The 18,557-nt window shown below is 53.7% G+C and overlaps 2 protein-coding genes and 1 long non-coding RNA gene across 5 annotated transcripts in view; 2 read left to right on the top strand and 1 right to left on the bottom strand.

The window, feature by feature from the left end:
* Positions 1–821: 821 nt before the first annotated feature.
* ACSF2 (acyl-CoA synthetase family member 2) overlaps positions 822–18,557 on the bottom strand; it is a 31,491-nt gene continuing 13,755 nt past the window's right edge. Inside the window, exons 2-16 of one of the 2 annotated variants that reach the window (XM_006041160.4) lie at positions 13,611–13,806; positions 13,105–13,233; positions 12,809–12,862; positions 12,399–12,517; positions 12,127–12,292; positions 11,503–11,598; positions 11,214–11,371; positions 10,840–10,931; positions 10,458–10,534; positions 3,922–4,029; positions 2,578–2,729; positions 1,622–1,763; positions 1,430–1,540; positions 1,229–1,297; positions 822–968 (exon numbers count right to left, since the gene is read on the bottom strand). In XM_006041160.4, coding sequence (XP_006041222.4) covers positions 918–968; positions 1,229–1,297; positions 1,430–1,540; positions 1,622–1,763; positions 2,578–2,729; positions 3,922–4,029; positions 10,458–10,534; positions 10,840–10,931; positions 11,214–11,371; positions 11,503–11,598; positions 12,127–12,292; positions 12,399–12,517; positions 12,809–12,862; positions 13,105–13,233; positions 13,611–13,806 — 1,720 coding nt within the window. In that variant the 3' untranslated portion in view covers positions 822–917. Of the gene's footprint in view, positions 969–1,228; positions 1,298–1,429; positions 1,541–1,621; positions 1,764–2,577; positions 2,730–3,921; positions 4,030–10,457; positions 10,606–10,839; positions 10,932–11,213; positions 11,372–11,502; positions 11,599–12,126; positions 12,293–12,398; positions 12,518–12,808; positions 12,863–13,104; positions 13,234–13,610; positions 13,807–18,557 lie in introns of both variants that reach the window. The other variant, XM_025280331.3, reaches the window with a different exon arrangement.
* Positions 2,729–4,641, top strand: LOC123332623. Its single transcript, XR_006549526.2, has 2 exons — positions 2,729–3,888; positions 4,410–4,641. It is a non-coding gene; the product is annotated as an uncharacterized LOC123332623 (long non-coding RNA).
* Positions 6,044–18,502, top strand: CHAD (chondroadherin). Of its 2 annotated transcripts, none has more exons than XM_006041159.4 (4): positions 6,044–6,958; positions 8,962–9,125; positions 9,392–9,537; positions 18,203–18,502. In XM_006041159.4, the coding sequence occupies exons 1-3, from the start codon at positions 6,179–6,181 to the stop codon at positions 9,531–9,533; spliced, it is 1,086 nt and encodes a 361-aa protein (XP_006041221.1). In that variant the 5' UTR covers positions 6,044–6,178; the 3' UTR covers positions 9,534–9,537; positions 18,203–18,502. The 2 variants fall into 2 exon arrangements, with proteins under 2 accessions (XP_006041221.1, XP_006041220.1); XM_006041158.4 differs by lacking the exon at positions 18,203–18,502 and adding an exon at positions 9,752–10,018 and having other exon boundaries at positions 6,046–6,958.

Below are 18,557 nucleotides of genomic sequence, written 5' to 3'. Positions count from 1 at the left end.
GCCTGCTTGACTGTGTTCTTGGAAAGATTTCTACAGGAAATGTTGGATGTATCTGGATATGGATACAACAGGATATGGATGTGTCTGTATGTATATAGTGACTGGCATTCAGAACACCCTAAATTTATGTTCATTTTCTAAAAAGTAAAGATGAGGCTGCTGCTGCTGCTGAGGGCAAACAATGGGAGATAAGGCTTGCAAGCAGAAGGAACTTTTCCTTCTGTCTCTGAACTAGAAATTGATGTGTTTAGCTGTTTTTTATTTCTTGGATCAAGCTACAGCTTGCTTTATCCTGCTTTAACTGCCCATCAAGGAAGCCCTGGTTTTATTGATTAAGAAAAAAGATCAAAATTGGTTTGCTTGGGAGGGATAGGGGAGTAGGGGGATGTAGGATGATAGTTAAAGGGTATAGAGTTTATTTTTAAGAGGTGATGAACATTTTTTATGTTGACTTTGTTGATCAGTGCACATATCTGTGAATATACTAAAAACCACTGAATGTAACACTTTAAATGGGTGAATTGGGTAGTATGTGAATTATAACTCAATAAAGCTATTTAAAAAAATACTTCTTGCTGCACTAATCTGGCAACAATGTGAAAAAGAAATGAGTGTTGATATATAATTGTGTTAGATTAGATAACACCCTAATTGTGTTGATATCTCAAAGGGATTGAGCAAGGATTAAATGAAATAGGTAATGCACACCAAAGTGCTTAGCACCATCGTTGACAAGGAATAGGAGTTTTAAAGTGCTTTGGGTCTCTTCCCTTCTCCATCCTGTAGCAGCTGCAAAGAGAGCACACCAGCAAGAGACCAGCCAAAGTAAACAGAGAATCTCTTTATGCCAGATCACAACGCAGACATGGGGAATGTGGGAGAAGGGCAGGGAGGAAGGATCTTCTCTTTTCCTTTATTCACAGGTTTAGATGTTGCTCCATCTGCTCCCGAAGTTTGAATTTCTGTATCTAGAGGAAAGTGAAAGAAGTGAGAATTAGGCAAGCTAGCTAGGGTGTCCAAGCCCTGCTGGTTTGCCTGGGACTGAGGAGTTTCTCAGGCTAAAGCCAGGAAAGTTCAGGGCAAACCAGGGTGAGCTGACAAACTTGTGACCCAACTGCCAGCCTCTCAACAGACTCTGGCTCATCACTCAGGGAGGCTCAGGCAGGGCCACCTGACCTTCTGCACCTGGGCTCCAACTTCCCTGCCCCTCCCTGGTCTCCTTACATACCTTTCCTGAGACGGTGAGGGGGTAGTTTGTGACAAAAACGATGTACCGGGGAATCTTGAAGTGGGAGATCTGCAGGCCAGAGGGGGATAAAGCATGAAGTTGGGTAGGGTCATAGTGGGCAGTGGGTTGACAGGTTGGCAGGCAGAGGGTATTAGAGAACTGGGCAGCACAGCGATGCTTGGGGTGAATTGAGGCTCCCACCTTCCCTTTGCAGAAAGCCTTGATCTCCTCTGCCGTGGTCTTCTCCCCTTCCTTGAGCCGAATGCAGGCACAGATTTCCTCCCCCATTCGGTCATCCTTCACTCCCACCACCTTCCAAAGTCAGAGACAGATATCATACATCCCCATCTGTGTCCCCTGCTCTTGGGCTCTCACCTGGGCTGGGTGCCTCACCTGCACTTCCTGAACCTGTGGGTGTGTGTGAAAGAAGTCTTCGAGTTCGGCGGGGTAGATATTCTCACCGCCACGGATGATCATATCCTTAGAGCGGCCCACAATCTTGCAGAAGCCCTGCTCATCCATCGTGGCAATGTCTCTGCAAGGAAAGCCCAGGAGCTACCTCTGACCTCTGCCTCATCTGGCTGGCTCACTCACTCACTCCCAAACACTTAGGAAACACCTACAGTATGTCTTACACTACTCTAGACTCTGGGGCATATGGCACGAACAAGACATTACCTGGATCATACAGGAGGAACTATCTCATGTAGGAGGCAGACCAAACTGAGTAAACCCATACCTAGAGCATATTTTTTCTCTCTCTCTCAACTTATCTATGCATACACCTTTTGGGGCTGGCTTCTTACCATTCAGGTTTCAGCTCAAACATTTCCACCTGAGAGAAGCCTCCTCTGATCACCAAAGAGAAAGGAATCTCGCTTCTCCACCACAGCCACTCTCTCTCCTGTGACCCTATCTTATTAGTTGTGTTTATGAATGTTGGAAACGATCTTGACTGTATCTGTCTCCCTCCACCAGACATGGGGGAAGTAATAGCAGGATCCTCCGCATTGCTTTCCCCTGGACCACCAGTGTTTAGAACAGTGCCAGCACATGGCGGGTGCATAATTAGAATTTGCTGAATTAAATGACTGCCTGAATCTAGGCTCAGATTTTGCAGGCGCTACCCTAGGAGTTCTCATCTGTACTGCGTTTGGTCCTTCCAGGAGCCCTATTTGGAGAATATGATCATCCTCATTTTATACATTTTTGAAACTAAGTCTCCGAGATGGGAAGGGGCTATCTTGACAACTGGTTCTCCCAGTTCTAGTTCAGTGTTCCCAACTCAGCCTCAGGACCCCCAACTTCCCCTCGGCAGCCGACCGCTCCACCCTGCCCCGCCTTCTCACCCTGTCCGGTACCACTTGTCCTGTCCAATTGCTTCCTCGGTCTTCTGGGGCTCACCCCAGTAGCCCAGCATGACGCAGTACCCTCGGATGCACAGCTCTCCAGGTGTGTTCAGCTCTGTCAGTGTCCCCGTCTCCGTGTTCACAATCTGGGCCTGGGACCAGGCAGCTTCAGGCTGGGGCCTCCCACCCTCTCACTTCAGGATGAGGGGCCTCAGGAATGGGGAGAGCTTTGCCTTCTTTCCCCCTATAATGAATCCCCCTGGCTCTGCCCATCCCCAAGGAATGGAGACGCAGGCTGAGTAGATCTGTCACCAGTTGGGTACCTGAGCTGGGCATGAAAGAACAGTTGAGGCCCAAGTCAGAGGTGCGGAGGAAACAGAGTGGGTGGGAGCTGCTCAGAGAAGGAGGCCAGAAGGGGGGCCAGGCTAGCTAAAGAATTATAAACTGTGCAGAAGGAAGGGAGTCTCCTCTTACTTCCCACTAAGCAATAAATAAAGAAGCCAAAGAGGGTGGCAGAGCAGGGCCACATGAACAGGAGAGGCGGCAGACAGGCAGAATCTGAAAGCCTGGTCAAGAAATGAGCCACAACCGTTGGGCAAGGAAAGCTTAGCCCTTGTGCCTCGTGTCTGCATCTGTGAAATGGGGAGAACCGCACCTGGCTTGTCTGCCTCACAGGTGGGTCTCTCAGTGAGTGACACATGGAACACGGCAGACACATGGGAGGGACTGGTGTCACTGCACACTCACTTTAGGGGGGAGAGAGGTTGGCCCCAGGGGAAGCACATTGGCAATAATCCCAGAGGGGCGAGGTACAAGGCGGGAGGGGAAGGTACAAGGCGGGTACGCTGGCATAAAGCATCAGCACTGGAGGCTGGGAATTTGAGAGTGAAAGGTGCTCTGGGCCAGTCTTCAAGATGCAAGGGACTCCCTGAGGGAGAAGCTATTTGGGAAACTTTATGCCAAGCACAAAGGAAATCTGCTGAAATGAGGTGGGGAAGGAGGGGAGGGCTATGGGAGAGAAAGAGCTGTATAGGAAAAATCTCTGTGCTCTGGCTCCTCTATGAGGCTGTTCTGGCTGCCCCAAAACAGACAGTGGGCTTGGCAAAAACACACCTCAGACAGGAAGGGAGGCTGCAGAGAAGTTCAGCTGGCAGCTGGCCACTGTTCCAGCTCTTCCCGTTCAGGCCTCAGCCCACAGAGAAAGCCCCAGGCCAGGCCCAGGAAGACCTCGTGGCTGGGGGTTCTCAGTGTCTGGAGTGAGCTGTTTGGATCTCTAATTGAAAGCAATAAATGTCCCAGGGGCACACCCAGGTGAGTGGTGGGAGGGGGGTGTCTGGGGCCCACCTCTGTGTGAGGCATGACTCTGCCCACACTTTCTGCCTTCTGCTTCGCAGTGTCCTCGGTGAAGTTCATGAAGGTCACGGGGCTGTTCTCTGTGGTTCCATAAGCCACCTAGAGGAGCCAGAAAGGGTGTTTGGAACAGAGCCTGGGGAGCAGAAGGATGGGGAAGTTACCCTGAGGGAAGGACCTGGGGTGGGGAGTGGGTTGTGGGGGATGGAAGCAGTTGAACAGTGGGAAAAGAGGCATATTTGGCAGAGGTCAGGGGTCAGGAGGCAAAGGCACTGGATATAGAGTCAGACTAGCTCAACTAGCAGGGGGCCCAGGTCTGAAATAAAATTGAGAGCAGGGAAGCCATTCTCTTCCAGCCGGGCTCTCAGTCTTCCTGGTTCCTTGGAGCAACCACATGGTTTAGCCTGTGGCTCCCAGTTACCAACATCTCAGCTTCCCCACCCCATCCCCAGGCTGTCTTAACACCCCCTTCCTGATTTCAGGCCACAGCATCCCCTGCCCCTTCTTTCCAAGCTGAAGAATCCATAAATTTGATGAGAAAGCCAGCCTGCCTTGGCCCAGACGGGAGCTACACAGATACCAGCCACCTACCCCTATCCTGCCCCATCCACTCGAAACCCGGGATAAATGCCTGGTCTTGGGGTAGGGTGCCCCCCCCTTCAAATTCTGGAAAGTTTCCTGTAAATTTGTTTTGCTCAAAATAAAAATACAGCCAAAGCAAGGGTTTACAAAGCCAGTGGCACACACCCCAGCCCCCCTTCTAGTGGTTGGAACATCCTGAGCAACAGAAAAGCAGCAGTCAGCCCTGGAGGAATACCACAAGACAGTGTTCTGGCCCAAGTATGACCCCCATCCAGAGGCAACGGCTGGAAGGGGCTTAGGACGGCAGGCTTCCGCACCTGAGCACCGCATGAAGGGAGAGGGGCTGGGTAGGTTCCTTCCAGCCAGCAAAGACACCAGACCTTTGTTCGTCCTTCAGCCCTCCCCTCCCCTCAATTTCCTCCGTGTTAGTGGGCATGAATCAGGCATAGCTGGGGTCTGGCAAGACTTGGGGTCTGGTTCCTCCTCACACCCCCCAACACAGACAAGAACTCCTACCGGTTGGCCCAGAGCTTGCTTTGGGGCCAGAGCTGTGACTCTGCCTGCCCACCCTCCCGTTTCCACAGGAACCCAGACACCGTGGCTGACAAGTAGACACACAGAGACCCAGTTGGCTGGGGTAGGGCTGCCCACAGGACCTGGGGTCGTGAAGCCTGAGCTGTTGGGACCCAGCCCTCTCACCCACCCTTACAGTCCTGGGGCCACTGCCCGGGTGTGGCTTCTGCCAGGTACACCTTGGCGCCACTCTGGCCACCACCCTGAGAGAACCACCCCCCACAAAGGGTCCTGACCACTGCAGGGTGGGGTGGGTATGAAGAGATGTGGACATTTTAGGGAGATTAGGGAGGGGGGAAGACAGAGCCACCGTGCCTGTGGTCTTGAGGTGTTTGCCGAGGCCTGTGGGTCATCCCCTCGCCGCCAGTTCCCACTTTTCTGGTTGCCTTCAGTCGTGGCAAAGGGATACAGGGGGTGCAGGGGACAGAAAGCCAGCGGAAGGCTGGGAGAGAGAGGCCAGGGCCAGTCGAGGGCGGGGAGGAGCTCCACCTCTCGAGAGCAGCTGGAGCGGGGAGCCCGACGCCAGGGTGGCTCTCACGCTCCGCCGGCGCCGCACAAGAGCCCCATTAAAGCGCCGCCGGCCGGCGACCGCGGCGAGACTCGCGTCAGGCTGCCCGGCCCTGCTTCCTCCCTCGCTGGGTCCAGGGCACGCGGCCGAGGGCGTCTGGGGGGAGGCGTGGAGGCTCAGACTTGAGCAAACAAATAAGTTCGGGGGCTGCCCGCCGCCCCCCGCCCCCGCCCGACTCGGGAGTAAACTCGGGTCCTGGACACACCCATACCCTCCCCCGCCCCGGGCGGAGAGGAGATGGGGTGGGCAGGGAGCGGGTCCGAGGGCAGGGAGACAGGGGCCCGAGCTAGGGGCCGAGGTTCGGGGCCAGTGCGGCCCCCCGCAGAGTCCCCAGGGTGGGAGGGCCCTTCCCCGTCGAGGGCAGGGGCGCAGCTCTGGGCGGGAGGGAGTTAACCCGGTGGCCTCCGGCTCCACGTAGGAGCTGGCTCTGGCTGCCGGCTGCGGTCAGGGCCACCATATAAATAGGGCGGGAGGCTGAGCGCCGAGGACTTGCCGCTGCCCCCTGCCTCGGCCCCAGACGTCCCGGCCATGGCCCGCCCGATGCTCCTGCTCAGCCTCAGCCTGGGCCTCCTGGCCAGCCTGCTGCCTGCGCTGGCCGCCTGCCCCCAGAACTGCCACTGCCACAGCGACCTGCAGCATGTCATCTGCGACAAGGTGGGGCTGCAGAAGATCCCCAAGGTGTCAGAGAAGACCAAGCTGCTTAACCTACAGCGCAACAACTTCCCTGTGCTGGCAGCCAACTCATTTCGGGCCATGCCCAGCCTCGTGTCTCTGCACCTGCAGCATTGTCAGATCCGCGAGGTGGCCGCTGGCGCCTTCCGCGGCCTCAAGCAGCTCATCTACCTGTACCTGTCCCATAACGACATCCGCGTGCTGCGCGCCGGTGCCTTTGACGACCTGACCGAGCTCACCTACCTCTACCTGGACCACAATAAGGTGACGGAGCTGCCCCGGGGGCTGCTCTCCCCTCTCGTCAACCTTTTCATCCTGCAGCTCAACAACAACAAGATCCGAGAGCTGCGCTCAGGCGCCTTCCAGGGCGCCAAGGACCTGCGCTGGCTCTACCTGTCGGAAAACTCACTCAGTTCCCTGCAGCCAGGCGCTCTGGATGACGTGGAAAACCTCGCCAAGTTCTACCTGGACAGGAACCAGCTGTCCAGCTACCCCTCAGCTGCTCTGAGCAAGCTGAGGGTGGTGGAGGAGCTGAAGCTGTCCCACAATCCCCTGAAAAGCATTCCCGATAATGCCTTCCAGTCCTTCGGCAGATACCTGGAGACGCTGTGGCTGGACAACACCAACCTGGAGAAGGTGAGCTCCTGGTTGCGGGGCTGTGCCCTGGCTCCTTGTTCACTGCCAGGAGGCCCGGGGATCCAGGGCCACAGCTGGGCACCATCCCCTCTCCCCTAAAATTCCTCTACCTGTGGCTGTCTCCAAGGTGTGGAGCTCTGTCCTCATCTTATCGATGCTGCTGCTGCTGCTAAGTCGCTTCAGTCGTGTCCGACTCTGTGCGACCCCATAGACGGCAGCCCACCAGGCTCCCCTGTCCTTGGGATTCTCCAGGCAAGAATACTGGAGTGGGTTGCCATTTCCTTCTCCAATGCATGCATGCATGCTAAGTCGCTTCGGTCTTCTTATCACATCCCCACCCCAAATCCTGCCCTGCTGTCCCTGTCCTGAGTCTCAGCCACTACCCTCCTAAGATTCCTACTTATAAACAGAGCTAGGCTGTCCTGGCCCCACCAATGGCCCCCAGGAGGCATATCCAGGGCCCTCAACCCCCCTGCTGTGCACAGAAGCCACCTCTTCCTGTTGGGCCTTCCACCCCTCCTCTGCTGTTTTTTTCCTGCCTCCAGTAAACCTACCATCCCATAAAGGGAGGTTTGTTTATTGAGAAGCCTTCCAGAGGAGCTGGGCAAATCAGGCCCACAAAGAGACCCTGTTCCTGGTGGGGAGTGTGCATGAGTGCTAAGGTGGAGTGGGGGGCTGGGGAGTGAGCAGGGAGCACATAACTGAGGAAGACCGCCTCTATGCCTCCCAGAGGCCCTGGTGGATCCCCCACCCAACCCCCAGTCCACACACATGCATTCCACTGCATCCTCAGAGCCATTTCAGCTGAGTGGGGACCATGGACCAGGGGCCTGCCCCAGAATGCAGGCATGGCATCCATGGGTTCCATGAAGGGGAAAAGGCAAGAGCCACTCACTACTGTCAACCTTCGGCACAAGGACCCTGGGTGTCTCCCCACAGGAAAGATTGGCCATGCCTCACTGTGCCCCAGACCACTCACTGCCCTTTGCCCACCCTGGTCACCAGACCCATCTCCTGACTTTGTCCTCCCTCAGATGCCCAGTGCCTGGCCAGGTGCTGCTGCCTTGGGTCAGGGTGGAATCCCTTCTTGGGACCAGAAAATTGCTCTGGCGCAGGGGCTTCACCAGGAGGTTTGGGCAGGAAACAGGGTAAGGTGGCAAGACAGATCAGAACAGTCTGAATACCAGGGAGGTTCACACCCTTCCCTGGACCACAGGCACAGAGATGAGGGCAGAATCATACCTAGATAGCAACCGGCCTTAGTCTGGGCGGACAGAGCCTGCCCAAGCCTGCCCTTCTTCAGCCCTGAACACTCCCCAGCTGAAGTCACAGTCCCCTGGGGCCCATTATTGCCAGCGTGGCCTTTCAGTGGGAAGTAGAGCGGGAAAGCAGGGGCTCATTTGGGGCAGGCGAGGCCAGGCAGGAACCGTGATGTCTGGGCCAAGATGTGGGCACCAATAGAATGTTTCCTCTGGAGCCAGCCAGCCTGGCCCAAGACTCCACCAAGGTGGATCCACAAATAGTGCCTGGCAGGCAGTGCGGGAGCAGGGAGGACAAAGCTGGGGGACATGCAGGACCCTGGGGCCTGTGGGGAGCCTGGGCCCATGGCCCATCCCACCAAACACTGACCAGCTTCACTCTGTGCCAGCTTGGGCCGCTGAGGCCAAACTCTGGCTGCCTCCCCAGTCCCAGTGTTTGCACAGGGAGCACGGTGCCAGAGGAAAAGGAGCTAGATGTGGCCCTGCAGCTACTGTTGACTCCCTAGTGCCACCCTGAGCAAGGGACTTAACCTTGCCCTGCAATCTACATATTGAAAAGAAACACTACCTAGCTCAACAGACCATTGTATGGATTAGATCTTCTGAGAAAACCTAGTCACGCTGTGAACCTGCTCAGGGCACCACTGTTGCATTTGGGGTGGACCCTGCCCCGTGGGAGCATAGAGCTGGGAGAGGCCGGACACTGGGACTGAGCTGCTCACTCACGCCCACCCTGCTCCCTAGTTTTCTGACGGTGCCTTCCTGGGTGTGACCACGCTGAAACATGTCCATCTGGAGAACAACCGCCTGCACCAGCTGCCCTCCAACTTCCCCTTTGACAGCCTGGAGACCCTCACCCTCACCAACAACCCCTGGAAGTGTACCTGCCAGCTCCGGGGCCTTCGGAGGTGAGAGGGCCCCAGTAGTACCCCTAGAGGCCATCCTCCTGTGATGGAGTGGAGACATACTGACCCTGCACTAAGACATCCTAGGCATATGTCCTAGATTTGCTCCCTAAGAGGTGTGGGACGCTGGGCACTTCCCCATTTCTAAAATGAAGATGACAGTTCCAGACTACCCCAAAGCAAAGTCAACCTGACCCCATGGTTCACTGTCCTTACCTCCAATACTCTTACATCTCTTCCCCAACCCCAGCAATTCTCTGTCTCTCCAGGTGGCTGGAAGCTAAGACCTCTCGCCCTGATGCCACTTGCGCATCGCCCGCCAAGTTCAGGGGCCAGCACATTCGTGACACGGATGCCTTCCGCGGCTGCAAGTTCCCCACTAAGAGGTCCAAGAAAGCCGGCCGCCATTAAACAGGTGGGGTCCAGTGGGCATGATCCCCATTCTCTCTCTAGAGACTCTGGAATTGAGGAGGATGTCCCAGGATACTTCCATTTTTACAGGGAAAGGAGGGGAGGACTGGGGCTCCCTCCTCTAAGGGGGAAAATGATACCTCCTAGGACTCCCACCATTCTCTCCGAACAGCATCTAGACTGTTGGCGTCCTGACACCAGTCCTTGCCTCACCACAGGTCCTGACCCAGCCAGTCCTGGTGACTGGCCTCTGCCTTCTGCCGGAGAAACTACTGATCCTCTCACCTCTGACTCCCATCTTCTCCCAACACCCTCTGCTGATACATAGATCTGTTCACACCTAGACATGTCCTGGCAGGGCACCCGGGCACTCCAGCACAAACCCAGCTCCACTTGATGCTGAGAGCTCCAGCACGCCTGGCCTCACGGCCACAGCTCCTCTCAGAGAAGCTGTTGCTAAGACCCCCAAGTCGTTTAGGACCAGAACAGGGTGACCATCAGGATGGCCACCCTTCCAGAATCCTCCTCTCGATTTCCCTTTCCCTGTCATTTGGAAACAAACATCAGATCCTTGCCCTACCCCTTGCTCCTAGGAAGGGTCTGAAGCCCCTACCCTCAACTCCGCCAGCCCCCACCTGCCAGGACACTGGTGCTTTGCCACACATCTTCCCACGCTGCATTTCTTCCCCAGATTTCTATAAATATAAATTTATGTATGTATAATATTTATTCCCCTGTCACCTGTTTTTGTGACTTGAGAGCTATTGATGAGGTCAGACTGCAGTTTCTCACATTGGCTTTCTAGAATGAGGGCCAGCCGAAGGGTCTTCCTTGGAGACCCAGGCTGGACTCCTCGACACATCCAGCAATCTGTTCTTGCCCAGCCCTGGCCTGCCCCCCACCCCAGCCCCTGCCTCTGCTTACCACTAGCTCCTTCATGTTCAGCTTGTTGATGATGGCTCTGATCAGCTCTGGGGGTGCAGGAGACCCAGCAATCACACCTGAATTGGAGAGAGGGCTGACACAGCTCCCACCTTCTCCAGGTCCAGTAGACTCCCATTCACCTATAGCCCTTTTTAGGAAATAACATTCCCTTTGCTTCCCGACCCTGGACTTGTTTCTAGACCTGGCAGCTATCCTTAGGTTGATGTCTAGGCAGCTGGTCTTAGGCTGGTGTCTAGGGACACGGAGGATTTCCCTCCCTCCCACCCATGTTTAGTGGCCTTTTTGCCCCTAAATGAAAGATTGGGCACCTATGCAGCTCACTAAGCTAGTCCTGGCCTCACCACTCTTGGTCCCATCCCACCTCCACGCATGGTTGAGATGTCGTAACTGGAGAAGTCTGGTTGGTTCAGAACGTCCACGAACATTGTGGGGGTCCCATACAGGAAGGAGCCTCTGTATAAGGGAGGTGCATCTCAAAATCAGGCTTGGAAGTAGAAGGGAACTTCCTCCTCTCACCCACCAGACTCTAAGCCTACAGTAAGGGCCACGGCTGCAACTGTGGGATATAAGCAGAAGCTCCTTGGAGGGAGGAACTGGTCTCCTGAGAATCTCCCACTACCCCATCTCCATTTCTCTTGATTGGAGGGCGGAGACAGCTTGGAAAGGAATCAGGGCCCAGGAGTGAGGAACAGGAGGATCTTATCAGCCCACAGATAGCTGCCCACTGATGCCCACCTTTCTCTGCTGATGGCCTCCAGCGTCTTCTTACCCTCAAAGACCGGAGAGCACAGGATGAGGGTAACACCGTGTACCAGGCTCACCATTGTGCCCCCCACAGAGCCCAGGCAGTGGTACAGGGGGCTAGGCAGCACTATCCGCGATTCCTCTGGCATCTGGAGATGGAAGCAGGAGCTGGGTCTACTGTGGGGCCAGAAGCCCAGCTCCTCTAGCCAGAAGGGGGAACCCAGCAAGCCCCCACCCCTGCAGGGTGCCAGAGGCCCTTGCTGGGCCAGCACCCCCTCACCTTCTGGTGCAGTCTCAGGCGCTGCCCTATCATGTTGGCGTTGTTGACAATGTTGTAATGGGAGAGTGTGGCCCCCTTGGGGCTGCCGGTTGTCCCCTGACAAGATAAGAAGCTGATAGCTTGGCCTCTTTCATCCCATCCCCTTCCCATCCTGGGCCACGGCATGGAAGAGCACTGGATGGGAGTCAGGAGATTGAGATTGTTGCCCTAGATCCATTCATTCACTCAGTACATATTTAGTGATTTGCCTTGTGCCTGCATGGTGCCAGGTGTTAGGATTCAGAAATGTGGCAGAGAAGGTCTACTCTCAGGCCACTTATAAGGTGGCTCAGAGGCTCGCCAGCAGATGGCCTCTCTGGGCATCAGTTTCCCCATCTGCCAAATGAGGGGCTCTGACCTGTGGTGGCTCAGCACATCTGCCACTGTGCTTGGGACAAGAGGGCCAGGGGAGAGGGGCATGGGACAAGGACTCTAGTTGCTGTTTTCCAGGGCACAGCTAGGGCTGGCCACAGGAGGAGAGTGCTCTACTGATCTCTGCTGCCTCCTTGCTCTCGGGGCGGGTCTCAGGGCAGGCAGGTGTTAGCATGACAGCCTGGGTCCAGGACCTGGAGATCTCTGCCGTACCGAGGTGAACTGGATGTTGATGGGGTCATGGCAGGACAGGAACTGCTGGGTGTGCCGGAGCCGGGTCAGATTTTGCTCTTGACTGCCAACTGCCACCACCTCATCCAGGAGCAGCGTCCCTGGCAGATGGGCATCCACCGAGATGACTGTGGTCAGATCCGGAAGCCTGGCGGTGGGGAGCATGACGAGAGGGATGGCCCACAGAGATGAGTAAGGAGTGAGGGGGCCAGGATACAGCATAATGTACCCCTCCCAACCCAGGACACCCCCACCTCTGACTCTTCAAGGCCCCTGGCTGGGCCTTCTCCACCTCTGGACAGATCTGCTTCAGGATGTTGTAGTATTGCTGAGTCTTGAATTGCTTGGGAAATACAAGGGCTTTGCAGCCCACCTGTAGAAGGGGAGCCCCCCACCACGGTCAGCAGGAAGCCCCAGCCTGGGAATGTGGTAGAGTCCTGACAGTTGCTCTGTCTCCCATACACACAGCCACCACCCCCGACACACACACTAGCCTGTCTGACCTACCATCCCCTCCTCCCACCCACTGCCTGAAGAAGGACAGACTCAGGGTGTCACCTGTGCATGCCCCCCACCCCTCTCAGCCTTCTGTGACAGGCTTCTGGAAGCCCCCTGTGCTAGGTACTAGCTGGCTTCCCCCACAGTACCCAAGGAATGGGCCCACCTTCTTGAGGGCATACTCCAGCTCCATAGCCTGGTACGCTGGATTCACAGATACCTGGTGGAGACAGTGAGGGTACATCACGTGTCCTGGGCAGATGCTGCCACTTGAAGCCCCTCCACCCTCAGAGGCAGCACCCTGTACCTTCAGGCTTCCTAGGTGGGCTTCAGGAGAAAGCACTAGCTGGTCTGAAACCAGCCAGGCACTGGTGTGATTCTGGGGCCAAGGGTCCAGGGAGCTCCCCTGAATGATGCCCTCCCCCCTGCATACCCAGCTATGCCAGGTAATCCCCTCCTCACCAGAATGATGCCAGCCTGGGCTGTGGCCAGCTGCATGAGTACCCATGCATAGGAGTTGGGTCCCCACATGCCCAGCCGGTCACCCTTGCGGAGGCCGATACTCAAGAGCCCAGAAGCAGCTTTATCCACCTGGAGTAAACAGAAGGGGAACAGAGGGGTGAGATGCAGGTGAGCAGAAAGGCGCCCATGAGTCTGACTTTAACCTTTGGCCCAGGGGTTCACATCAGAACCACTTGGGAATGAGGGACAGGCAGATACGCAGGCCTGAGGTCTGGAGGGGGACTTGGGAACATGCATAGTTAACCAGTGTCCCAGAAACGACTGATGCAGGAGGCACCTGGACCTTCTCTGCCTCAGCCCTGCCCTCCTCTCCTGACATTCCTTGGGGTCTCTCAGGCAGCCCCAGCACCCTGCCCCATACCCAGGCACCACCCTTGCAGCTCCACCAAGCTTGGCACCTGGGGGCCAGCACCTGCCCACTTTGAAGGTTCAAAGTCAGGACCCACCTCCTCCTTGAGTTGGGCAAAGGTCAACCTGATGTTTTCATGGTGGACAACCAAGGCCTCCTGGTCTGGGATCCTCTGTGCTGTGGCATCCAGGCACCGCCCCACGGTCTTGTTACTAAGGTGCAATCCAACGTGGCCCTGGACATAGCTGAAGCCTCCGACGGGCAAGGGGACAGTGTTATCCAGCTCTCCAGAACTGTGGGAAGAGGGGCTATGTGCTCAACTGCACCAAGCCAGGCCTCCCTGGAACCAAAGGCTGGCACATCGTGCTAGGAAGCAGGTTGCATACAACGTGTGCAGAAAACTCCAGAAACTGTCTTATCTGCCCCATCGCCAGGGACCCATTTAACATAGGAACTACTTTGCCCTTGGGAAATCAAAACCTGGATGCTGACCTCTGTCCCTAATCAGAGAGAAGGTTCTCCCCAGCCTACTCCTCAGTTTCCACTCAGTGCCAAGGGTCTGGAGCCTTGGTATCCAAACCCTGGAAAGGGACACTAAGGTCAATCATGCTGAGAGGTAGCCTGGGAGGGCTGGGAATGGCCTCATTTTAGACACCACTTCCTCCTGGTAAAAAGACCCCTGGGTATCTGTCAAAACCCACAGAATAATCTAACACAAGGACTAAACCCTGATGTAAACTTGGCCCATGGTCAACAATAATGTACCATGCGTGCATGTGTGCTAAGTTGCTTCAGTCTAGTCTGACTCTTTGCGACCCTATGAACTGTAGCCCCCCAGGCTCCTCTGTCCATGAGATTCTCCAGGCAAGAATACTGGAGTCAGTTGTTGTGCCCTCCCTCCAGGGGATCTTCCTGACTCAGGGATTGAACCTGTGTCTCTTACACTGGTGGGCAGGTTCTTTACCACTAGCACCACCTGGGAAGCCAATAATGTACCATACTAGTTCACTAATTGTAATGTGCCATACTAATGCAGATGTTAATATCAGAGAAACAGTGCCAGGGATGGGGTCGGGGGTGGGCATAATGAACTCCATGTATGATCTACTCAGTTATTCTGTTATGAATTATTAAAACCATTAATTATTATTTTTTTAAAAAAAGGTCCCCAGAAGTCTAAGTATCATAAGCTTGGGCCTGCTTATGCCCATTTGCCAGACCTGGGTGACAGGTGCTGGGCTCCCATCCAGGCCCAGAGAAGTATATGACAGCTCTCAGACCCTGTTCTCACCCCAGAGGGCATGCTCCAGATCCAGGCTTTCCAGACCACCACCCCAGGGTGGTGTGGGCCCTGGGGGCCCTTCCTGATGGTTCAGTCCTACAGTTGCTGAGCTGAAAAGGCCAATCCTAATTGTCACCGATTGGCTGCTTCTGGCTTATGAGGGAGAATTTCTGGACAGAATAAAGTATGCAGGGCAGAGGGGAGCAAAACTGGGTTTCCGTATAAATGAGAGAGGAGACCTCACATCACATGAGGGTGTGTCCCAGTGCAGGCTGATGGGTAGGTTCTCCTGACTTCAATTAAGATGAGTCACAAACTGGAGAGCGAGTGAGCACTGGCTGGAGCTGGGGGCCTGAGTTCTCATCCCAGGTGTGCCACTGGCTGGGTGGGAGATTGTCACAAACACCTTCGGTGTCCCTTGACATGTGTCCTCAGCACATTTCTCGTTTCACTGATAGGGCAGTGTCTTGTGGTTCTGTCCTCAGGGACTCCCTCAAGTTTCTCCTTCTGTAGCTGGGCGTTCTGGGAGGCATCAAGCCTGGGGATGGGGGGTGCGGTAAGATCCTGATTGCCCACACACGCCCCAAATTGACTTCTTGTCTCCTCTCCATATTCCCTCACTCCTGCTTCCCAGGATCACAAATAAACCACCTGCACCCACATTCTTGTTCTCAAGAAAATCCAAGTGAAGATAGCTGTGTCTTCTCCTTTCTGGGCCTCAGCCTCCCCACCTATAAAGTCTGAGGACTTGGATCAGTGGTTATCCTCAAAGGGATGCTATCTAGATCACCTCCCTGGGCAATCTTCTCCAAGATTGTAGTGAGCCACCTAAGCCAGCTGGTTTCCTCAGGTGTGCTAGGACAGAAAACAGCCAGAAGTCACAGGCCTCTGAAGCCCTGCCAGCCCCCACATTCTACCACTCAGGGTGGCAGACCTAAAGAACTACTGAGGTAGTTCCTCGCAGTCACCATGACACCACTCAAAAGAGACTGTGTACCCAAATCCTTCCCTCACAGGCATAATGTGGAGGGCACCTATTTTTGCCCACTGGGAAACAGATGTGCTCCTTTCTTGGGTTTGCCACAGTGATGGGTGTAAGAGCAAGCATGTAGAGAAAATCTGCTTAGGAAGAAAGTCAACACAGGGGAAAGTAGAGAGATGGAAAGACAGAGACAAAGACAGAAACAGACAGGAAGACCCAGTGACAGACTTAATCTTGAGCTTGTCGAATACCTAGACACAGTCATGTGTTGAGTCTACCTGCCTCTGGACTTTTCACTGTCACCAGTCAATAAAGTCCCTCTTTGAATTTAAACTAGTTTGGTGAGGGGAGAGAGGAGCTGAATTCCATTTGCAACAACATGGATGAATCCAAAGGACATTATGTTTAAGGGAAATAAGCCGGAAGCAGATAGTCTAATGTTGCATGATCTTACTTATATATGTAATCTAAAATATGAACAAACATTTAAGTTAGTCTGAGTTGGGTTTCTGTTGCTTACAACTGGTGAATCCAAACTAAATACATTTTTTGCATTCAGTGGTTTACCACTGCCCTTGAAGCCTTGGTAAGCCACCTCCCAACAGCCCAGCATCTGGATTAGAAGGCAGAAAAACACAGATTTCAGCTAGTTTAATGGTCTTGTTGTCAACAAAGCATTAAAAGTGGGGAGCTGGGGCATCTGTTTCACAACACAGATCCCCTTATTCTCAAAATGTCCCAGAATCCTGTTTGGTGTGGAATATGATTTTCTACACACTCACCATGGTTTTCAGTGGCCTCTTGGAATGCCTAGCTGACAGATCAACAGGTTGATTTATGCGCCCCTCCCTGGTGGCTCAGACAGTAAAGAATCTGCCTGCAGTGTGGGAGACCTGGGTTCGATCCCTGGGTTGGGAAGATCCCCTGGCAATCCCAGGCAATACTGGCAACCCACTCCAGTATTCTTGCCTGGAGAATCCCCGTGAGGAGCCTGGTGGGCTATAGTCCATGGGTTCGCAAAGAGTCAGACACAACTGAGGGACTAAGCACAGCATCCCCAAATGTAGTTGAAAAGTATATTGTCTCCTTTATCTTCACAGCGGCTCTGATAGGTGGAATGACAGAGACTCCCAGTAGCCCCTTCTCCCTTAATAATACACCCTCAGATGTTTATCTGGCCATGGCCATGTGGAATAGACACCGCATTTCCAAGCTTCCCCAGTAGGTGGTCTGGTTGAAGAATAAAGTCTGGCCAATGGGATTTAAGCAGAGGTTGTGTGTATGTGTGTGCACAGCTTCGGAGAAGAGCCCTTAAAGGGAAGCACATCTTCTCTTTTTCTTTCCTGCTGGCTGGAATGCTGCCTGTGATAATTCTCTTGGAGCACATGGTGAGCTTGGCATTGCAGAGCAACAAGACAGACGGACATGGAGCCTGACAGCAGGCTGTACCACACCAGCCACACACTGGCCATTTCCCAGAAAAACTCCATCTACTAAAACCATGGTGAGAAGGGGTTTCTCTGATACACACTAAGCCAGTTCTAAAAAATACAGGAGGGCGTTATGAACTCTCTTTGTACAGGTAAGGAAACTGAAGCGCAAAGAGGCCAAGTGGGCTGCCTAGCTGGTAAATAGCTGAACCTGAAGTGGAGAATGGAGAATCCAGCACCACTACTCCAGCATGATAGCCTTGCCTGCCCAATTTGGGGAGAAAGGATGGGATGGGCTCTGGATTTAGTCCTTATCTGATCACTAGAGATTGTCTAATCTCAATTTTATTTTTCCACAGTTGTTTACTAATTGAAGCCAAGAAACGGGGACTGAGATAGGACAAGGTTGAAGTGAAAACAGGTTGCTCCTTCAAAAGATTGAAGAGTTTGAGAAACTCATGTCAATGCATTGCTCATAAATTTAAGAACCACCCATCATTTCAAAAGCCCAAATGCAAACACCATTGATTCTAGTTCTCTCCTTCCTCAAACACACCCAAAACACCTTGAGCAAGAAGGGCGGCCACTTCTTTTTCTATTCTTAAACAAAGTGGCAGATACCCCATTTAAACCTGAAAAAGAAACTAGATATGGTTTTAGGAAAAGTTGTCTGTTTGTGGAAAGTTTAAGGAGCTGGAGCAGGATGCCAGGAGTCCCAGGTGCTCCCAACTCAAACAACTAGAGTAAGTCTTTAGCTACTTGGATTGGGTGTTATAAAATGCCAGTTGGGAGTCAGTCAGCTAGGCGGGAGCTGGGAGGGAACTGCAGACAAAGCACAGCTGCACCTAAAGGTGTGAGCAGGGAATGGGCATGTGAGAATTCAGGCCTAGATCTGCTGCCAGATCTTATTTCATAAGACAAGTTAGGAAACAAGGATTATTTTAAAAAATAATTGTTTTGTTTGGCAACTAATGGGTCCACTGTTTTGTCTTCAGTGCCTCACAGGGCCTGGAATGTAAGAAATGCTCAAATGAATAACCAGATGCGTGAATTATAAATAATGCACATAACCCAATTAAAAAATAAGCAAAGGACTTCAATAGACATTTTTCCAAAGAAGATATATGAATGGCCAACAAGCACATGAAATGTAAACTGAAACCACAATTAAATAGCACTTTGAGACCAATCCTGGGTGTTCATTGGAAGGACTGATGCTGAGGCTGAAACTCCAATACTTTGGCCACCTCCTGCGAAGAGTTGACTCACTGGAAAAGACTCTGATGCTGAGAGGGATTGGGGGCAGGAGGAGAAGGGGACAACAGAGGATGAGATGGCTTGATGGCATAA

This window comes from Bubalus bubalis, chromosome 3 (assembly GCF_019923935.1).
Source record: "Bubalus bubalis isolate 160015118507 breed Murrah chromosome 3, NDDB_SH_1, whole genome shotgun sequence".
Classification (NCBI taxonomy): Eukaryota; Metazoa; Chordata; class Mammalia; order Artiodactyla; family Bovidae; genus Bubalus; species Bubalus bubalis.
The sequence above is the reverse complement of the archived record's forward strand: the minus strand, read 5'-3'. Positions and strand labels throughout refer to the sequence as shown.

What these genes read in the sequence shown, in the direction of transcription:
- CHAD (XM_006041159.4), top strand. Translation starts at nt 6,179, where the DNA reads ATGGCCCGCCCGATGCTCCTGCTCAGCCTCAGCCTGGGCCTCCTGGCC. An exon ending in ACAACACCAACCTGGAGAAG is followed by an intron (nt 6,959 to 8,961) that starts GTGAGCTCCTGG and finishes CCTGCTCCCTAG; the next exon opens with TTTTCTGACGGTGCCTTCCT. An exon ending in CAGCTCCGGGGCCTTCGGAG is followed by an intron (nt 9,126 to 9,391) that starts GTGAGAGGGCCC and finishes CTGTCTCTCCAG; the next exon opens with GTGGCTGGAAGCTAAGACCT.